At 50.5% G+C, this 21,484-nt stretch overlaps 1 protein-coding gene across 3 annotated transcripts in view; it reads right to left on the bottom strand.

Moving 5' to 3' along the window:
* Nucleotides 1–5,224: 5,224 nt before the first annotated feature.
* DHX35 (DEAH-box helicase 35) overlaps nt 5,225–21,484 on the bottom strand; it is a 72,504-nt gene continuing 56,244 nt past the window's right edge. For 2 of the 3 annotated variants that reach the window (XM_062204198.1, XM_062204200.1), the window contains exons 18-22: nt 20,015–20,144; nt 18,252–18,333; nt 16,046–16,117; nt 14,072–14,183; nt 5,225–6,401 (exon numbers count right to left, since the gene is read on the bottom strand). In XM_062204198.1, the coding sequence (XP_062060182.1) occupies nt 6,357–6,401; nt 14,072–14,183; nt 16,046–16,117; nt 18,252–18,333; nt 20,015–20,144 (441 nt within the window). In that variant the 3' untranslated portion in view covers nt 5,225–6,356. Of the gene's footprint in view, nt 6,402–14,071; nt 14,184–15,013; nt 15,104–16,045; nt 16,118–18,251; nt 18,334–20,014; nt 20,145–21,484 lie in introns of those variants that run through there. The other variant, XM_062204199.1, reaches the window with a different exon arrangement.

Here is a 21,484-nt window from a genome sequence, read left to right as displayed (position 1 = left end):
CTCCTACTGCCACCCTGGGCAAACACCCACGGGCCTATATGTGCTTTCTATGGACTGGGTGCAGATGGGATTGGGCATATCCACTTGGAAGTAGGATTGCTGGACCACGGGGCCCGGCAACCTTCACTGGCTGAGCCATGGCTTGCAGCTCTCAGACCTGTCAGTGCCAGCCATGCAGATGTCTCCACATCTCCACCAGCAGCTCCTCTCCAATGTCTGCTGATCTAACCAGTGCAGGGCGGCATCTAACCATTGCTCTATTTTGTTGTGTTTCTGATGATTGAGTTTGAGCATCTCTTCCTTGGTTTGGTAGACTTGTCTCTACTGCCTGTTCCTGGGACTGGCAGTGTGGCGTAGCAGGTTAAGCTGCCGCCTGCAGCACCAGCAGCCCATATGGGCACTGGTTCAAGATCCAGCTGCTCCATATGCAATCCAGCTCCCTGTTAATGCACTTGGGAAAGCAGGGGAAGACGGTTCAAGTGTTGGGCTCCTGCACCCACAAAAGAAACCTAGAGGAAGCTCCTGCCTCCTTGCTTTGGCCTGGCCCAGCCCTGGCCATTGGGGCCATTTGGGGAGTGAACCAGCAGATAGATCTCTCTCTCTTTTTTCTCTCTCTCTCCATCTCTCCCACTCTCTAACTCTGCCTTTCAAATAAATACATCTTTTAAAAATAACTGCCTGTTCATTCTCCTTGCCAATTTTCTTTCCCCTGATGCTAGCTCCGTTGTTAACTGCTTTGGAGGAGCTCTTTATATGTTGCTGGCCTCCAGGTTTTTGTTGCTGCCAACCTTCACAAACCTCTCCACCCAGCTCCACAGCTACAGTCAGGCCCCTTCCCCAATCACAGAGGCAAATTAAGTGTAAGTCAGAGAAGAGGAGTAACAGAATGATATGGAAGATAAATGGGTGAGTTTAAAACTAAGAGAGGGGCCGGCACTGTGGTGCAGCCAGTTAAAGCCCTGTCCTGCAGCACTGGCATCCCATATGGACACTGGTTCAAGTCCCAGCTGCTCCACTTCTGATCCAGCTCTCTGCTATGGCCTGGGGAAGCAGTAGAAGATGGCCCAAGTCCTTGGGCCCCTGCACCCATGTAGGAGACCCAGAAGAAACTCCTGGCTCCTGGCTTTGGATCAGCTCAGCTCCAACCACTGTGACCAACTGGGGAGTGAACCTCTCTCTCTCTCTCTGATTTTCAAATAAAATAAAAAAAAAATATCTTTTGGGGCCAGCACCATGGCCCACTTGGCTAATCCCCCACCTGCGATGCTGGCATCCCATATGGGTGCCGGGTTCTAGTCCCAGTTGCTCCTCTTCCAGTCCAGCTCTCTGCTGTGGCCTGGGAGGACAGTGGAGAATGGACCAAGTCCTTGGGCCCCTGCACCCACATGGGAGACCAGGAACAAACACCTGGCTCCTGGCTTTGGATCAGCGTAGCTCCAGCCGTAGCGGCTATTTCAGGGGGTGAACCAATGGAGGGAAGATCTTTCTCTTTGTCTCTCTCACTGTCAAATAAAAAATAAATAAATAAATATCTTTTAAAACAAATACTAGACTAAAATGGAAAATTAGTATAATAACATTTACATTATTTACATTAGTATAAAAACATTTACAGAACCAGAATGACAATAAAAGACTATTTTGTGCCTTAATATAGAAAATAAAAGTTGGAAACAAATAAGCTGAGAGTAATAAAGACCACGGAGTTAAAATAAGTGGTAAGGAAAAAATACTTTCAAAACAAGTAGAAAAACAGAGAATCTGTATTTTTCTTGGAGCTTCACGGGAAACAGGGAAACGAGGCAGAGGTCAGAGAGGCACAGATTTAAGGACAAAGCAGACCTGCAAGTAAAAACAAAACACAAACCAAGGACAGCTAAGAGAACCGAGAGCACAGCTACTTAGGACGGAATAAACCTAAAACAGAAAAACCAAGAAGGAAAGGCTGAAGTCGGCCGACCGAGGGCGCGGTCCTCGCCGCCACCTCCTTCCCCTGGGTCCCCACGTGGGGGTGGGCAGCAGGCAGGAAGCAGCCTGGCTACCTGTGGGTCATGTCTGGGTTCGCCGTCAGACTGAGGCCAGCAAAGAGCCTGGCCAGGGCCTTTGTCTTCAGAGCCCCTGACCAGGCCACAGTCACGGGACAAGGACTCAGCAGCCTTGGCCCTGGCCAGTGCTGGCCTTCACCTGGCTATGCAGATTAATCACTGCCCCCCCCCCCCCCCAACCAACTCCCTTGTGAACCTCCCATCTCGCGGCCTCCCTGGCTGACTCAGATCCTCCCTGCCTTCAGCAGAACCCACAAGTGGGAGAGGAGGCTGCGCGTGCCAGGGAGCCAGGGGCAAGGACTCTGGCCCCACTGAGGCCTGTTGCAACTCGCCCAGTACCACCTGCACGTCCACAAGCTAACAGCCCGTGATGCACCTCCCCCTCGCGCACTGGAGGGAGCAATGATTGAGGCCCCAAGGTTGAGCCCTTCCTAGACCAGCTGCCAGGAAATCCCAGCCCGCCACCAGAGGAGCCCACTGTAGTCAAAGCATGTGACTGGCTGTTTCCATCTCCCGTGACACGGAAAACAGATTCAACCGACATAAAATGCAGTTACCCCCTATGCCATTCCACCATGCCAGCGCTGGCAGGCTAAGGAAAATCCCAGGAGTCACGGGGTTGGAAAACACCTGATGCTGTGGTGAAGCGTGGAAGAATGCGGGGCTGAGGCGCCAGCTCGGACCCTCCCAGGAGAGAGACGGCAGCCCCGTGCTTCACAAGCCCGCTGGGGACCCACAGCTTGGCATTCGCACCAGTTTTCCCAGAGTGCTGGTGCCAGATGCTGCTGCCACCAGCTGCCCACGCAGCCTGCCCACAGCCCAGCGGCTCCACGACTCTCTCAACTACTTTCTCATTGTGAATTGGTTTTTTAATTGGGTGACTGATGCAGGATTGTTAGTAGTTTTCCAAGGAAATTATTTAAAAAAAAAAAAAAACTGACCACTGAGGACCACCATCATTCCCTACAATATTTTAGCACCAAGACAAGATTAAAGGACAGGGGCCAGTGCTGTGGCGTAGTGGGTGAAGCTGCTGCCTGGATGGATGCCAGTTCGAGTCCCAGCAGCTCCACTTCTGATCCAGCTCTCTGCTGTGGCCTGGCATGGGAGACCCGGAAGAAGCCCTTGGCTCCTGGCTTCAGATCAGCAAAGCTCCAGCCATCACGACCATCTGGGGAGTGAACCAGTGGATGGAAGACCTCTCTCTTCTCTCTCTCTGCCTCTAACTCTGCCTTTCAAATAAATAAATCTTTAAAAAAAAAAAAAAAAACTAAAGGACAGTCTTTCACTCACACACACACACACACACACACACACTTCAGTCAGTTTCACAAAATGCTCATCGAGCTGCGTTCCTGGTTCCTGCAGCAGTCAGGAAGACTCACCGTGGGCCGACTCCGGGGTCTGCTGCCACACCTGCCTGGGAGCCAGACTCCGCCCTCCCACACCCACCACAGTGCTGTGGGGAAACCACGAAGGCTGGGTGGGGGTGGGATCCAAGCCCACAAGAGGGGACAGCTGACAGACAACTCTCACTCAAATGGGACATTCCTGACCTCCCAGCCGAGGCCCACCTTCCTCCCCTGGGCTGCAGGTGCTCCGTCACTGGATCTGTTCCCTGGGGACTCCCAAGCCCACCACATCCTCAGAACCATCTGAGGAGCTTCTAAAACTACAGGCTCCCAGGTCTCACCTCCAGCACCGGGTCTGGGGGTCATGTGGACATGAACCTCAGCCTTGTGCCCCCCCCCCCCCGCCCCCAATCTGGTCAGCAGCAAGTGTCCTTGCTCAGGCTGCAAATAACAGTCGCGGCAGTCAGCACCGTGTCCTGAACACGAGCGGAGCAGGGGTACAAGGCAAGGGAGCGACCCAAACCCGATCAGCAGAGCCTCATCCATGAAGAGGAAGCAGCATGGTGGCGGGTGGTGGTGCCCCAAGGACACAGCAGCTCATACGGAGCCAGGGGCTCTGCAGGTCTCCCAGGTCACGGCCACAGTGAAAAGCTTAGCAGGGGGCCAGACAGGGCAGCAGACAGTGAGACCAGCGTGCACTCACGAGGAAACATCCAGTCATGGAGCCGCCTTTTCCGGATGCTGCCCTGGCCCCTGGCCCCTGGCCCCTGGCCCTGGCCCTGGCCCTGCCATTCTTTGCCGTCTCCCTGGCCTGTCTCCTTCCTGGGTCACGCATCCTGCAGCTCTGCCCCAGCCCTGCCCAGTGCACACCGCCCAAGGGCTCAACCTGCACTAGCTGAACGGACAGAGCAACCCACAGGATGGCCCCCGGGCTCTGGGGACAACGACGATCAACCCCCAGGGAAAGGAGCTGCAGAGGGGCAGAGGGGGCGGCAGGGCCCGAATGAGCCATAAACACAGGAGGTGCCCACCCAAGGCCCCCGGGCAGCGCTGCTGCTGCCTTTCCAGGCCCACCTCCCCCCACCCTCTCCTCTTGCTTCAGAGAAGCCACAGCAGAGCTGAGGGACTCACTGAGCGATCCTGGGAAACCCACGTGAAGCCGGAGGGGACTCGGTCCCTAGAACCACAGGGGACAAAGCCTTGTGAGCTGCCAGGCAACCGGGCCCTGCTGTCGTGTGTGGGGGTGGCTGCGGGGCCGTCGGGAGACAGAGCCAAACGCTCTCACCTCTCAGGTCCAGGCCGAGCCACCAGCCCCTGCTGCGGACTTGTGCTTCTTCGGGGAGAAACAGGGCCCTCTGTCGCGGAATTTTGTGGCTACGGCCCTGATGAGGACCCACGTCCACACACAACGGGCTGTAACATGACGCCAAGACACAACCGGTGAGGCCTGCCCTGGGAGAGGTGGGGAGCAGACGGCACGCCCACGCTCGGGCCCCGCAAACACGGAGGAGCAGGGGAAGGCAGCAGTTCCCATCTGCTCCCCTGCACGTGGTTTGCCCCAGGGTTTTCGGTCTCTGCTCTCACAGTCAGGTGTGGATCCTGTCACCTTCCCTGTCATGCTCCCACAGCACCGTGGCCTTGCAAACTGGTCCTGCGTGCTTCACACGAGATCCCAACGGGGCTGCCAACGTCCAGCATCCCCTAGAGTCGTCCCCTAAACGATGCACCCTAGAGGGGCTAGAATAAGGTCTCGTAGGAATTCAGTTCCGGAGCCTCAGCCTCGGCGCAGGCCCTCAGGACAGCACAGACCACGCGCACCTTGGACGGCAGGGGTACGTTTACTTCAGATATAAAGGTTTACTCTTGTTAACAAGTCACCACTACTATTTACATGTTTATAAAATGAAATAAAAAGGACATATATGTTTGGTGCCCAAAGTGGCACATCAAACTAACACCAGTACAAAAATAAATTTTCAAGCTACATGTTTTTTAAATAAATGGCACTGAAACACAAAGGGGATCGCATGGGTCACATGGCAAAACGCAGCCATCCTCACAGCCAAGCAGCCCTGAGGACAGGCAGAGCAGCGGCCGCTGGAAGGCCATGCCCGTGTGTTCTCGCTGAACCCAGGTGCACAAACAAAAGACAAGTAGACAATAGGTGTGTTCCTGAGCTACAGAAGTTTAGAGCATCTAAACTCTAGTGGTTCCCTGCCGTGAGGCCGGAGCTGATGCATGTCCCGGTGCCCAGTGAGCGGCCCAGGACTCGGGACCACACTCCCGGAGAGCTAAGCCCACGTGTGAAGCTGAGACATCCCTGCTATCAAAGACATGCACAGGAGTCCTCTCTGTCTATAACTAATCCCCTGCAAGTCCCCGCGGCAGAGAGACAGGGACGTGGACAGAGAACACAGGGGCTGCTGGTGTGGGGGACGCCGTGCTCACCAGACACACCCCTTGGTGATTCTGCCAGAAATCCCCAGCAGGTCATGGTCCCGACCTTTCCCAAACACATCCTGTGAACGCCTGGCAATGGCCCCATTAGTCAACAAAGCCGTGGCACCAGCAGGTGAAACAGAGCCAGCCCGGCACCCCCTGTCCACCCCACAGCGCCTCGGCCTTCAGAGCCTAACTTTCCTCTCGTTCCCCACGGAGCTGGGCTTGTACTGGGGCTGCCGAGGTGCCACGCGGAGTGTGTGAGCAAGGCTGCAGGAGCTGGGTGCGGCACGGCCCACTCCCGCTCTTCCTGGGTGTGGTGCCATGGGATGCCTGCCCATGAAGGAACTCCTCCGGATCCCAGCAAGGAATGCAAACGCTGAGGGGAGCAGGAAGAAAGGGCTCGTGAGCCGGCTGCAGGTTCCACACGAGCCAGTGCCAGCTCTCCGCGCGGGACCAGGGGCAGCAGCCTTGGGGAACAGCACGCCAAGCAATGCCTGAGGCTGCCGCTGCGCCCTGTTCACTGGTCCTGGACCTTGGCCCTCTTGGCTTTCAGGGACAGGTGCTGCAAGAGAAGAGACAGCATCAGAGTGGGGTTGGTTAAACAAAGAAGCCAGACTCCTGCATGAATAACCAAATGCAATCCTGCATCCAGCCCACACGTTCTCCCTCAGTGCTGTACCCCGCAGGAAAAAGTCGGGAGGGGGTAAGTCCACAGGAGCCCTGGGCCTCACACAAGCCCCCAGCAGCCCAAGGCCAGCCCCCCTGGTTGAACCAGTTACATAAGCTACAACAGACTCTCCCCTGCCCCAGCCCACAGGACAGCGTGGCAGCCCAACGCCTGTGTCAGGGGACTGTGCCTGGGCTGCAGACCACCTCAGACTTGCTGCAACAGTCAAGGAAAAGCAGCCCCTCCTTGGTAACATGAGACTCTGCCCCCGACTGGCATCTCAGGGACCAGCCACGGACAGGAACAGGACAGCTCTGAGTGACACGTTTTTATTTTTCCCAGAAACATCCCTCTCTACCATAACAGATGACACTTAACATCAATGCCACAGGAACCAGGTAACTGGAAAAAGGGATAAAAATAGACTTTACACTCTAAAGCAAAGCCAAAAGTGCTAGAAATTCTAAAATATACATTTGAGGCAGCCAATGCAAACACTGGCTTTTGATTCTTTGTTTTTTTCTTTTTTAGTTTTCTAATTTCCTCTTCTTCTTTTTGGTTTGACCGTATAATTTCCTATGTTTTGTCTTTATTATTTATTTATTTATTTTTATTTATTTGACAGAGTTAGACAGTGAGAGAGAGAGAAAGGTCTTCCTTCCATTGGTTCACTCCCCAAATGGCCGCTACGGCCGGCGCTGCGCCGATCCAAAGCCAGGAGCCAGGTGCTTGTTCCTGGTCTCCCATGTGGGTGCAGGGGCCCAATCACTTGGGCCATCCTCCACTGTCCTCCTGGGCCATAGCAGAGAGCTGGACTGGAAGAGGAGCAACCGGGACTAGAAGCCGACGCCCATATAGGATGCTGGCGCCGCAGGCTGAGGATTAACCAAGTGAGCCACAGCGCTGGCCCCGGCTTTTGGTTCTTTGTTAAGATCTGTCTGAGGGGCCAGTACTGTGGCATAGCAGGTAAAGCCTCTGCCTGCAATGATGACATCCCATATGGGTGCCAATTCCTGTCCTAGCTGCTCCATTTCTGGTCCAGCTCCCTGCTAATGTGCCTAAGAAAAGCAGCAGAAGATGACCCAAGTGGTTGGGCCCCTGCCACTGACATGGGAGACCTGGAAGAAGCTCCTGGCTCCTGGCTTCAGCCTGCCCAGCCCCAGATGTTGTGGCCATCTGGGGAGTGAGCCAGCAGTTGGAAGATCTCTCTCTCTTTAACTCTTTCAAAAGAAATAAATCCTGAAAAAAAAAAAAAAAAAAAAGGCAGAGTGACAAGGAGAAGGGGAGAGACAGAGAAAGCTTCCATCAGCTGGTTCACTCCTCAGACGCCAGCAACGGCTTGGACTTGGCCAGGCTGGGGGTCAGGAACTTCACCGTGGTCTCCAACCTAGGTGGCAGAGGGACCCAACCACTGCCTTGCTAAGTGCATTCCAGGAAGCTGGAATGGAAACACAGGGTGGCCTGGACTCCAACCTGGAACTCTGACATGAGGTGCAGGTGTCCCCAGCAGTGGCCAACCCCACTGTACACAATGCCTGTTCCTGAACATGCAGCTGTAATCAAGGACCTCTGCTCGCCAGCTGAGGGATCCCGACACCCATCCACAATGCAAGCAATGGAGACACCACAGGCACACGCCCCTTGCAGCAGGATCTCACATGAGGATAGCCACCTCCCACCCCACCCCCAACTACTCAATGCCCAAATCCTGTTTCTCGGCAACCCCCTCCCCACAGCCCAGGACAGCGAGCCCCAAAGCCTGGAGAGCCACAGGCCCCGAGAGAACACGGGACATGAGAGACAGCACCACCAGCACAGCGAGGAAGATGTCCAGGTGGACAGGACCCAGGTCCAAGAAAGCTGCGACGATTCCAATTTGCTACCCAGGGCTGCCTGAGGAAGGACCAGCACAGGTTCTTGCAAGCCAGGTAAGAGGGTTTTCCCAAGAAAACAAAAACACCTCTGCGAGTCAGGCACACAGATCTCCGAACGGGCCGCCCTGCCCACTCCGTCCACCTGTGGGTCTTGCTGAATGGTGCTGCTTTCTCTCCTCCCTGCACTGCACCTGATGTGACCCCTGTGGCCCATGTCACCATCTACGGTCTTAGCTTGGGAATGGGAGCTGACGCCACTGTGCCTCTGAGACCATTTTTGGTGCCTGTCTCCAGGAAGAATGTGGAATATAAACACGGCTGACTCTGACCATCTCAGGCCCCCTTATGGGCCTGAGAGAGCAACACTATGCAGAACAGCGGTAATGGAAAAGTCACCTCCAGTGCCAGGAACGGAGCAGGGACATCTGTGGGCTGCAAACGGCTGTGAGCCACTGCTCTGTGCCCAACTAGGCAGCCTCTGCCATACATGGGCAGCCAGCAGTGCTCGGGAGAGCTGCCGAGGAATCAGTCGGCAGGCGCGAGCTGACAGCAGCAGTGCCTCTAGACGCTTCAGTTAAGCAGGGCTAAGTTTCTCAGGGCCTTTGGGACCCCAGCTGCTCAATGAGATCACTGCACAAGGTCATGTCCAGAGGTCCTGGCCTCCCTACAAAGTATCTACTCACAGCGGAGACAATGGGCTGAAAAACAGGCGTCTGAAGAGGAAAAAAAAATGCAGAAATGTGGGCTTGTCACTCTGTCTCTCCCTCTGTAACTCTACCTTTCAAATAAATAAATCTTCTAAAAAAAAGAAAAGGGGAGGCAGCATTGTGGTGCAGTGGGTTAAGTTGCTGTCCGCATGCTGGCATCCCATGTGAGTGCCGGCTGAGTCCTGGCTGCTCCATTTCTGATCCAACTCCCTGCCAATGTGTCCGGGAAAGCAGCAGAAAATGCCCAAACACTTGGATCCCTGCAAGCCACATGACAGTCCAAGATGGAGTCCAGGCTCCCAGTTCCGGCCTGGTCCAGCCTCACCCATTAAGGCCATCTGAGGAGTAAACTCAGCAGATGAAGATCTCTCTCTCTGTAACTCTGCCTTTCAGATACATCAATTAATTAAAAGAAAAGAAAGAAATGTGGGTTTATCATTTTCCTCCAACTTCAGAAGCTATCTGTTCTTCAACTTTGTGGGCTTGGCTTAAAGCAACTGCCTCAGCTTCTTGGCTACTTATTCCCCAAAAGCCCCCAGAAGCCAGCCGTCTCCAGCCAAGCCTTCTCTGCCTGCCTCTCGTTACTTTAACGAGCACCTCTCTCTCAACCTCCCGTCTGCATATGCCTGCAGCTTTCCACCCGAGAGGTTTGAGGACAAGATCTCCTTTCTCCCTAGCCCATTCTTATCAACCCAGTGCAGCAGGGACAACACACTCTGCCTTTTCATCATCTGGGCATCTCGTTTCCAGCTGAAAAAATCTGTGTCTGTATCATAAAGGTTTGAACTGCTTTTGATTTGCTCAAATAAGAATTAAATATCGTAAGAAAATGTTAAAAGGGCAATTGTCCTTGACATTGCTGGAGGCAGAAGAGGTAAGACAACCACTCCATGCACAGGGTCCCAAATTCAGAAGTCTCCATGGGTGGAGCGAGCAGGGCTGGGGCTCTGGAGCGTCACCAGTAGCAGGCAACCCTGCTGACGCCGCTGCACACGGGTTACCAGATTCCACACTGCTTTCAAGAGAAACCGGAGATCCACATGTAATGCTCCCAATTTTTAAATGTGGCAATCGATTCAGACTTTGTTTTCAAACCCCATGCAGTCCAGATGTAGACCCGAAGGAGTAACCAGTTTCAGACTTTCCTGTCTGCTATAAACAAGGATGAAACCTGGACAACAAAGCCAGAGCAATTTGTTCCGAGCAGAAGGCTAGATCCTTGAATTAGGGAAGCAGGCGAGGGGAGCGCCACATTCGTCCCAGCTCTCTGCCTGGTCTCCACACCTTGGCAAATCCTGAACAGAGAACAACAATGTGGCTGGACCGAGGACTCAGAGAGTGAGAGCTAAGGGCCACGGAGACACAGGAATCAGCAGGGCAGGGCGTCAAAGAGAGAAGCTGCCACAATCTACCCGGACTGCCCTTCTGTCTCTGGCTGAGCAATGAGCTGCACTGACTCGGGCCCCGACTTGGTAAGGCCAGCAGGGAAGTGTTACGGGGAGTTATTAGTGGAAAAGAAGATTCTGGAGTTTGCGCAGAGCTAGAGACACCAGAGATCTAACTTGTCAGGGAGAAGAGACCTCACTGAGTATTCTAGGTATTTGTCCATATCCTAGGCACATGGCCACTCTAGACCTGCCCTGTTAAAGATCAAAATCAAGACTCAGCAGAAGCAAACTGATGTTCCAGTAGATAACCGTCAGAAAAAAGCCGAACATTCTGTAAGAAAAGACGACTCAGATTCTCCACACCGTAGCACATAGCATCTATAATATCCATACAGCCAAAAAATCACTGGCCAAGAGAAGTAAACATGTATGACCCATAATGAGGAGCAGAAACAGTTGAGATAGAACAGGCCCAAGATGACAGAGCTACTGAATCAGTAGAGAAGCCTTTTAAAATAGCTGCTATAGATTGGAAGAAAAATGCATGCAATAAGTGAGCACACAGAATCTAAACAGAGGAAAAGAAAAACCATCAAATGCACACGCTAGAACGGAAAACCTCTGCAATCAAACGCTCTGCACAGACTTAACAGCTTGGACGCTGCGGCAGAACTGGTCCCTGAGCTTGGAGACACGTCAGGAGAAACTGCACTCGGAAGCGCAGACAGCGCCTCAGTGACATGCGGGACAAGTGCTCTGACACATGTGTATCTGGGCTTCCAGGAGAGCAAAGGGCTTCGGCAGCAGAAAACAGATTTAAAAATAAGTGGTCCTAAATTTCCCAAATACAATTTTTATTTTGAAAGTTTTATTTATTTGAAAAGCAGAGCGTGCATGGGCGGGGGGGGGGGGGGGGGAGGGAGAGAGAGAGAGAATGAATGAGAATCTTCAATCTGCTGGTTCACTCCCCAAATGGCCATAATAGCCAGGGCTGGGCCAGGCCAAAACTAGGAGCCAGGCACTCCATCCTGGTCTCCCACATGAGTGGCAGAGGCCCAATATTTAGGCCATCATCTGCTGCCTTCCCTGGTGCACTAGCAGGAAGCTGGATGGGAAGCCAGGGTACCCAGGAATTGAGTCAGCGCTCTGGTATGCACTGTAAGTGGCAGTTTGAGCCTCTGTGCTACAATGCCATACCCCTCCCCCAAATACAATTTTTTAAAAACTCAGGCCAAAAATCCAATATGCTCAATGAACGCCAATGGGCTAAACACACAAAGAAAAGCACATCATGGGTCAAAATGATGAAAACCAAAAATAAAAAAATTATAAAAGTAGCCAGAGGAAAAAAGACTTGGCACTACTGAGGAACAACCACAAAAACAGCAGCTGGTATCCCCTAGAAACAACTCACCCCGACAGCCACGGAGGACGCTCTTCAAAGCACTAAACCGAAAAAACACACACTCTCAGCCCATTACTGTAGGCAGTAAAAGCATCTTTCAGAAATGAAGCTGAGATACAGATACTTCCAAATAAATGAATGCTCAGAGACTTGTACTGAAAAAGGCATCAAAGGAGGTTCTTTGGGCAAAGGGGAAAGACATCAGAGAGAAACCTGGATCCACTCAAAGGATGAAGAATGACAGAAATGATAGCTATGTTTTTTCCTCTGTTTCTTAATCTCTTTAAAAGACAACTGCTTAAAATAAAAATGGTAATAATGTATTTAGGGCTCAAGCATGTGCAGAAATAAAACCTAGGACACAAAGAATAGCACAAAGACTGAGAAGGGAGACATTAACTACACTATTGCAGGTCACTAACACCATTATATACCAGGCAGCATAACACTGAGGGTCAATCGCAGTGAATTAAAGACGCATTAACCTCTGGAGCAACCACAAAAAAAAAAAAAAAATTAGAGGTATAAAAAGCCATCAGAAAAAAAGAGAATATTTAAAGAGATTTGATAATTGAGTTTTTAAAAAAGGGAAGAAAAAGATAAAGACTAAAGTGGATAAGAGAACAAGGTGGAAGATTTAAACCTACTCTTATAATTACCTGAAATACCTGGACTGAACGCTCTCTGGGCTTTAGTTAGCCGGCAAGTTTATGAACTCCCCTGCCAGCTTCCAAACACAAGCCTCCTTTAAGAATGTGCAGCCCGTGGGCCACATAAGGCCCTGAATCACCTGCTGTGGCCCTGCCAAGGCGACTGCAGGCAGGACTTGAGATTCAGTACGTCTAATGGCAGGCTAATTTTTAAGTCGATAATTTTGTATGGCTCATGAATAATGTTAATAAATATCCAAATAGCCCTTGGCAAAAAGAAAAGGTTCTCTATCTCTGCTTTAGTTAAAAATCTTGTTAAAAGTATATGGCGGCCGGCGCCGTGGCTTAATAGGCTAATCCTCCGCCTTGCGGCGCTGGCACACCGGGTTCTAGTCCCAGTTGGGGCGCCGGATTCTATCCCGGTTGCCCCTCTTCCAGGCCAGCTCTCTGCTATGGCCCAAGAGTGCAGTGGAGGATGGCCCAAGTGCTTGGGCCCTGCACCCGCATGGGAGACCAGGAGAAGCACCTGGCTCCTGGCTTTGGATCAGTGCGGTGCGCCAGCCACAGCGGCCATTGGAGGGTGAACCAACGGCAAAAAGGAAGACCTTTCTCTCTGTCTCTCTCTCTCACTATCCACTCTGCCTGTTAAAAAAAAAAAAGTATATGGCACATGGCGCTGTGGCACAGTGGGTTAATGCCCTGACCTGAAGCGCCAGAATCCCATATGGGCGCCGGTTCTAGTCCTGGCTGCTCCTCTTCCGATCCAGCTCTCTGCTATGGCCTGGGAAAGCAGTAGAGGATGGCCCAAAGTCCTTGGGCTCCTGCACCATGTGGGAGACCTGGAAGAAGTTTCTGGCTCCTGGCTTCGGATTGGCGTAGCTCCGGCCATTGCAGCCATCTGGGGAGTGAACCATCAGATGGAAGACCTCTCTCTTTCTCTGCCTCTCCTCTCTCTGTTAACTCTGACTTTCAAATAAATAAATCTTTTAGAAAAAAAAGTATATGGCCCTTTCTTTTTTGGGCAAAAAATTGACCATTTTTGGTACAAATGAAGAAAACGAACTTATGAATCTGCTCTATAATCTCTGCCCCACTCACCCTCACGCGGACCAGCTGTGGGAGAAGTGTGCATGGACCACTGGTGTTCAGCCGCCCCCATCAGTGGGTTTAGCTTGCACACCTGTGCAGTCTCTGAGGCAGACATCATCAGAGCATCAGTGCCATTCCTTGTGCACGGGGGTCTAAAACGTGGTACAATTTCTTCAGAAATTATGTAGAAGAGCAAAGAGAGACAGGAAGAGCTAGAGATGAATTTTCTTTTGTTTCTTATGGAGTTGGAGCGCTGTATTTTTAACTGGACTTCGCTATGAAGTAAATGATAGTGTGCTTTCACCCAGAATGTTTTGGCATATAGTAATGGCTTTTCTACTCCGTTAGCTCATGGGTGCAGTGGGAGACTGCGGGAAAATGTAGGGCACTGAATTGGAAAATAAATGTATATTTAAAGAAGAGTTTGGGGGACAGGTTATGTTCATTCCTACCGTTCCTTGTTGATAAAAGTGTGGAGCCAGCTCCAACAGCCATGCAGACTCAATGGCAGTCACATCTCTCATATAATACTTGGAGGTTTGTATAACTTCATTGTAGAGAACCCTGAAACAAAATGAAACATGAGCTAATTTCCAATCATTTCCAATGACAGTCAAGGAATGATAATTAGAGATAGTTTGGCTTTTTAATTTTTTTTTTTTTTTTTTTTTTGGAAAGCCAGGAACTTCATCCTGATCTCCCACGTGGGTGACAGGGATCCAAGCACTCAGGCTGTCATCTGCTCCTTCCCAGGTACACAAGCAGGAAGCTGGATCAGCAGAGGAGTAGTCACAGATCAGACACAAATCAGCACTTTGATAAGGGATGCCGGCACCCCAGGTGGTGGTTTAATACACTGTGCCACAGCTGCCCGCCTAGATGAGATGATGAGTTATTCCCACAACCTTTAGGAGGTATCTAGTCTAGGTACCAGGCACTATATACTACATACACCATCTATGTATTCATTTAAGCCTCATGCCCTGGGTGGTGACTAACAGCGTGTCCATTTACAGATAAAACTCTAAGTTATACACGACTTCTAGCACATGTCAGCCATCAGCAAAAGCTCGTTCTCAATTCTTAATCTGCATTTACAGCTCTCTGAATGCAACCAATGACTTTATCGGGAAACGAAGAAACAGAAGCAAAGGCTTGTCTGATTCTGAACATGCTGGGAACTGTGAAGAGACGTAAAGGAGGGGCTGTGCTGCGGTGCAGCAGGTAAAACCACCACGGGCAATGTCAGCATCCCACATCAGAGTGCCGGTTCCAGTCCTGGCCACTCTGCTTCCACTCCAGCTCCCTGCTAATGTGTCTGGGAAAGCAGCAGATTATGGCTCGAGTTCTTGGGCCCTTACCATTCATGTGAGAGACCTGCATGGAGTTCCTGCTCCTGGCTTCAGCCTGGTCCAGCCTTGGCCATCGCAGCCATTTCAGGAGTGAACCAGTGGATGGAAGATCTCGCTTTCGGTCACTCCTGCCTTTCAAATAAATAAATAAATCTGTTTTTAAAAGAGACACACAAAGAACATTCTAGAGTGATAAAAATATATCTTACATGGCGTATGGATTACATGCGTGTACACATTTGTCAAAACTCACCCATCACTGTGTATGAATTACACCTTTATTTAAGGAGAAAAATGGACTTCCCTGAGGCTGAGGTAATAGACAACCAAAAAGCCAAGAGTATAATTTCAAATCCTTAGGTTTTAGTAGACCGAAGTTTCTGAGATATCTGAGGTGTCGATTCAGGACAAATCACAACCATGAATGAATCTGCCACACCACAGCTGTCCACCTCCTGAAAAACCCAGTGAGAGCAGAGGGCCAAGGCCCTTCTTCACCACCTGAACGGTCTGGATCCACTACAGGCACGCCCCCTTTCTGCAGTCCTTCCTTTAAAGCACCTTGCAAATGGAATAGGAGATGTAAGACACAGCTGAGGGGCCAGAGCTGTGGCGCAGTAGGCCATGCCTCCTCTTGCAGCACCGGCATCCCATATGGGTGCCGGTTTGTATCCCGGGTACCCCTCTTCTGATCAAGCTCTCTGCTTGTGGCCTGGGAAGGCAGTGGAAGATGGCCCAAGTCTTTGGGTCCCTGCACCTGCGTGGGAGACCCAGAAGAATCTCCTGGCTCATGGCTTCAGATTGGCTTACCTCCAGCCATTGCAGCCATTTGGGGAATAAACCACTGGGTGAAAGACCTTTCTGTCTCTCCCTCCCTCTGACTGTAACTTTACCTCTCAAATATATAAACAGATGTTAAAAAAAAAAAATACAGCAGAAATGCTACAGACAATTCAGCATGACAAAGTGAACAAATGTGAACCCAGAGGCTGAATTCCAGGTCTGTGCCAGGCCTGGTGGCCCAGAGGTAAGGATGAGCCTTGTCCCCAGGCTCAAGGGAAGGAGGGGCCTTACCATCGAGGCGGCTTCTCTGCATAGAGGACCGACGCAGGGTGGATGTGCAGCTCGTGGCCATCGCGGATAGTCCTGGAAAAACAGGAGACCTCCCTCAGAGAACCATTCTACACACTTATGGCAGACAGTCCCACTGCCAGAAACACGCCGCTTAAACTTCACACAAACAAAACAATTCTCTCCATTCTCTCTTGTGAACATTCTCGGCTCTCCCCAGCTACCACTCCAGAAGTCAGGAATAAAGCTAAAAAAAAAAAAAAAAAAAGATAAAAGAAAAGCCTCATGTGGGCACTCAGAAACAACATTTAGAAACACAGGGTTCAGCCAGGGTTCATTGTTATCTTCTGCGTGCTCCCTTTCCAAACAATGTCCTCCAGGACGGACTTGGCACGCGTGACTCCTCTACATGCTATTCTACTAAGGATAAAAAACACAGGGAGGGGGGGCAACAGTAGGAAAGAAGAAAGGAGCTCAACCTTGGACTACTAATTTCTCTCAAAGAGTATTTCCAATTTACCGAGCACACGGCCATCAGTGAGGTCAGGTCACAAGGGAGCCCCAGACCGGAGGCTGCTGCCCACCATAGGTACACGGTGCTCCTGTGTGTGCCAGGGAGCTGTCTGCTGAGCAAGTGCTTCTGGCAACACGCCTGGTCCCGGCTGCCCTGCTAGCTGGTAGTGAGCTGACCCACATCGAATGCTGTCTCATCTTTTTGAGGACACTTAGCAAAGGATGCTGTAAACTTCAGGAGAAACTCCTCATTAACACTCTCAGGAAAGTGGGAACAATCACAATGGCATAGCAGCAGGGCTCACCAGGGAAGGTCTTAGGTCTCCCCTCCACATTGAAGAGCCACCTCAACATGGACAACAGAGCAGGGAGGGGTGACAAAATGAAGACACTGACAGCTACAACACTGCCTGGACTAACAACAGAACACACTAGGGACACACATAGAGGCCATGCTATCAATCAGCCACAGGACACCACACAGAGCAGATCGCTGCCTAAATTAAAAAATGCTCAATGCAACTCTGAATTTGGTAACAGAAGCCCAGAGTCCAGGACAGTACCCTGGCTAATCTCAAGGTAACAGGACTCTGAGGGGGAAAAGCCAACGGCAAAATAATGTATGGAAGAAATCCAAACAAGGGCTGGGGAGAGAGCCCTTCGAGAGTTCTTTAAAAGAACAGGAAATACTAATAGCTGCACTTTAAACAGGCTACAGTGAGGTTAGGAGACTAAAACGAGTCTAGGGACAGAAGAGACCAGAAGTCACAATTCAAAGAAGCAGAATGACTGGGGCTAAGCTATGCTTTCATTTCTACTGGACTTGGATACGCTAAAAGCTATTGGGCAGACTTCAACAATCAGTGACTTTCTGTGCTTAGCTGATGGAACAGGCAGTAATGGGCTGTAGACTGGAGCAGGTGCCACACCTAGCACATGAAGAAACACTTGCCAACCTCCAAAGACCAAATTTGACCACAACATCCTGGCGTAGGTGCTGACAACAGCCCTGTATCTCTCTGAAGACATAGTGAACCACCTAGAGTAAAAGTAACTTCTCTGGGAAAGATCATCCTTAACGCTTTCTTCCAATCTTATTACTCTGTTAGAATGGGCACATTACCAGTCTCCGTCAGGTAATTCTCATCTTTCTGAAACGTGCACCACAACACATGGATGGGCTGAATATTTTGAGGACCATTTCTGGAGTTAAGATAATGTGCATAAAACTACATAGCTAACTTCAACTCCATTCTGGAAGGAGCATGAAATAAACTTAAACTATTTAATCAATGTCTCTTCTATTCCTGCATCAGCTTTAGGCAAGGTCTGAATCATTTTAAGATTTCACTTTTAGGGACCAGCATTGTGGCACAGCAGGTTAGGCTTCCACCTGTGATGCTGGCATCCCACATGGGCGCTGGTTGGTTCGGGTCCCAGCTGCACCACTTCCACCCAGCTCCCTACTAATGCACCTGGCAAAGCAGCAGAAGATGGCCCCAAGTGCTTAGGCCCCTGCACTGACACGGGAGACCCAGAAGAAGCTCTGGGCTCCTGGCTTTGGCCTGGCCCAGCCCTGGCTGTTGCAGCCATTTGGGGAGTGAACCAGCAGATGGAAGATCTCTGCCATAAAAAAGATCTCTGCTATAAAAAAGATTTCACCTTTAACAAATGACTCCACAAAGCATGACATTACCTGTAAGCTCCAGTAGAATGGAACCTGGCTGCATTTGCAAAGAATCCTGAGACAATGCACCTCAGCACTGGATCAGGGTCACCTACATGGGCAGCAAACAGAGTGATGCATGAGACCCGTGCCTGCCCAACGCTCTGTGTGCTCAGCCTGTGCTGTGCTGTGCTGTGTAGGACCCAGGGCCAGCTCTACCCCAGACCACCTCAAGCCACCTGCTGACAGGGCCCCAGCTTGATGCTTCCCAGTGCTGGAGGCCATGTGAGGAGGTCCCCCCTCCCACAACTGCTGCTGAGGAAACAGTGCTGGACTGCTCCTTCAGCCCGGGGTTCTGACGCCATTGGGCCACAGATGACCAGACCAAGGCTGGGCGCCAGAACCGAAGAGAGCTACGCCACAGACTGCCTGCGGCCTCCAGAACTTATTATTTAGGGGAGCATCTTATAGGAGGAGTAAGACACAAGCTAGAATCCTGATCAATCTTCCTCCAGTTAGCTTCCTCTTTCTAAGTCTGAAACACGGCACAATCGCCCAGGTTTCAATTCCTTGTGGGTTTACTCATTCATCAAATATTCACTGAACATCTAACATGCTACTGGCTCCAAGCACTGGTCTCTGCGGGTTCTCCTCGCCTGGCACACTCCTTCCCACTGCTTTCTAATTTGACTGGTCCCTTGACGCTGCCCTGGACTTCCACCACCCCCAAGGCCTGCTGCAAGACCCCCAGGCCAGATCCACTGCATCCCTTCTGCCCTGTATTCCTGCTACATCTGCCCAGTCTTCTGACTTCTCGAGTGTCCACTATTTTAACTTCTAGGAGAACTGATCATCTTATCTTTTGGTACTGTTCCCCGAGAGCAAAAATCATGCCTTTGTAATTCTGAAATCCCTGCTCTTACTATAAAGACAAAATAAGGCTGTGAAAGAAAACTGCCTGGGTTCAAGTTCTGACTCCGCCACACACTCGCTGACCCTTAGCCTCACTTTGCTCTTCTAAAAATGAAGAACAAGAACAAACAGTAAATATTTTACAAGGTTACTATGAGCATTAAACGAATTAATTAATAAAGCACTCAGAACAGAGCCTGGCCTCAAGAATGTCAAAATGTCCTACAGGAGCTGAGAAAGTGGCTGAGCCATTCAAGCCGGCTGCCAAATGAACAAGCAGACGTGGTACTTCCAAGTGTGGGCTTCTGAGCCACAAAGACCTGGGCCCTGTTGATTAACAGCTGTGCTGTCCTGAACTTGGGAATGGCAGGTTTGTAAATCAACCATAAAGTCACCTGCGCCACCAAGTGGAAGATCAGGCCAGAGGGTATGTGAGAACCCCTGCCACAGTGTAACCTCCTGAGCCCTGGGTCAATGGCAGCCACCGTCTCTGTGGGAGGCAGTGACTGACCTCAGAGACTGCTCCGGCCCTTGTCTTATTATTACCCACCTTTGGAAACCAAACATGAGTTCTACAGAGTAAGCTGCAAATATCACCCACTTAAAAGTGATGTTTCTGGCAAAGGCTACATGAGAAAATGAATTACAATGTGCAATGACACAATTGTTTACGATTCTTCAGTGTTGTCATGAACTATGAGATCCTGTGGTAAACCGGAACGTACAACCTCACATGCAGCTTCTCACTGATGCTAACAGCTCACTATGAAGGCCGTGCAGGCGCAGAGCCCACTGTGCCCCACCGAGCCCCGCAGGGAGCTTTAAGGAAGGCACCGAGCCCAGGGAGAAGGGGGGTCACCAGCTGGGGAGTTTCTCCTCACCCTCGCTAGACGTCTTGGGCACCTGAAACTTGACCAGAAGCTTTTTCAACTGTTCTCTCACAGTCGCAGCTCGGACGAGACCCTTGTAATTCAGGAAGTGTTCCTGGCACCACTGGGAGTTCTTGTTGTGCTACAGGACAATCCAGACAGGGGAGTTAGAGAAATCCAGAAATGTTCTAAGGCAACAGTGCGGACATAATCATCTTCTCTTCCCTGTTTTCTTGTTCAATGGGACAAGATCTTCAGATCCTAACTGGCTCTCCTCTGCTGCAACTTTTGAAACAGCCGTCAACAGCCAGGCTCACGTGCCTGTGGCCTCGCCCTCGGCACTGAAGGGCACAGGAACTTCCTGACAAGCCATTTTCCATCTTAAACACCTGCAGGAGCTGTAAATGAGAAGAAGGAACCACTTCCCCGTATTCTGTGTAAAGTAGCTCTTGCTCACTGGTGGGCCTCAGTTTATCACTTTATTACACTCCAGGATACGTTCACCAATGCAGAAATAATTTGCAATTTACTGTTATTTGTCTCCAAAGTATAATTTTTTCTCATCAATAGTGCTTAAATTTTTCCTGCATTCTTAAATATAATCTTTATATCCTGTATTCAAAATTATTGCTATGGGAATGCATCTCTGAAACCACATTCTAATTTCCCATGAGGGAAAGTGTTTTGAATAAGAAAATATAATGCAAAGAGGGTTTTCCAAGAAGGCAATGTGGACTAATGCAATGGAGCTCCATATCCAGAGGCATTCTATTGGCAGACAAAACTCCAGACTAAAGAAGATGAACTGTGCTTGGGCAAATGACTTCTAGCCGATTTCATCTAGAAATCTCACTAAGACAGAAATTTTTTCTGAAAACTGCTCATTAACTAAACATTATTCCCCAAATCTCTGGCAAAATAAAACTTTAGTATTTTCTCTTTTTCTAAGAAATGAATACTGAAAAACTGAAATATAATACCTTTTCCTTTTTATGAAGTTTACTTTTCCATCATGCTCCTAAGCTTTAGCTCTCTCTTTTTAACAACTGTTAGCAGGAACTTTAAGCTGTATTTCTGCTCTTAGTTTTACAGAATACTAGGAGCAATCAACAGAAGTTAGGATTACCTATGACTAAGCACGGCACATGAATACGTGAATACACAGATCCTGGCCTGGCTGTCTCCCCACGGCATCTGGGGCAGCTCACAACTTCCACCCCAAGAATACAAGCTGCCCCCAGCCCGAGGAGGCAGAAGACGCAACAGAACTTCCCGTCGGTGCTGCCTTCCTGGCTAATGCCAGGGGCTTCTGAGACCCTGAGGGGCCTGTTGTCAGGCACTGCGTCTCCAGGCAAGAAGCAGCAACAAAAGGCTCCCCAGGAGCCCAGGCAGGAAACAGGACTCACTGATGGACCATGCTGGCAAGAAATCTAACAGGAAAAGACAGGGCTCTGGCCAGTCATTCGTCAAGGGAACTTCTGG

The sequence above is a fragment of the Lepus europaeus genome, chromosome 10 (genome assembly GCF_033115175.1).
Source record: "Lepus europaeus isolate LE1 chromosome 10, mLepTim1.pri, whole genome shotgun sequence".
Lineage (NCBI taxonomy): Eukaryota > Metazoa > Chordata > Mammalia > Lagomorpha > Leporidae > Lepus > Lepus europaeus.
This window is presented reverse-complemented; position numbering and strand designations above follow the sequence as displayed.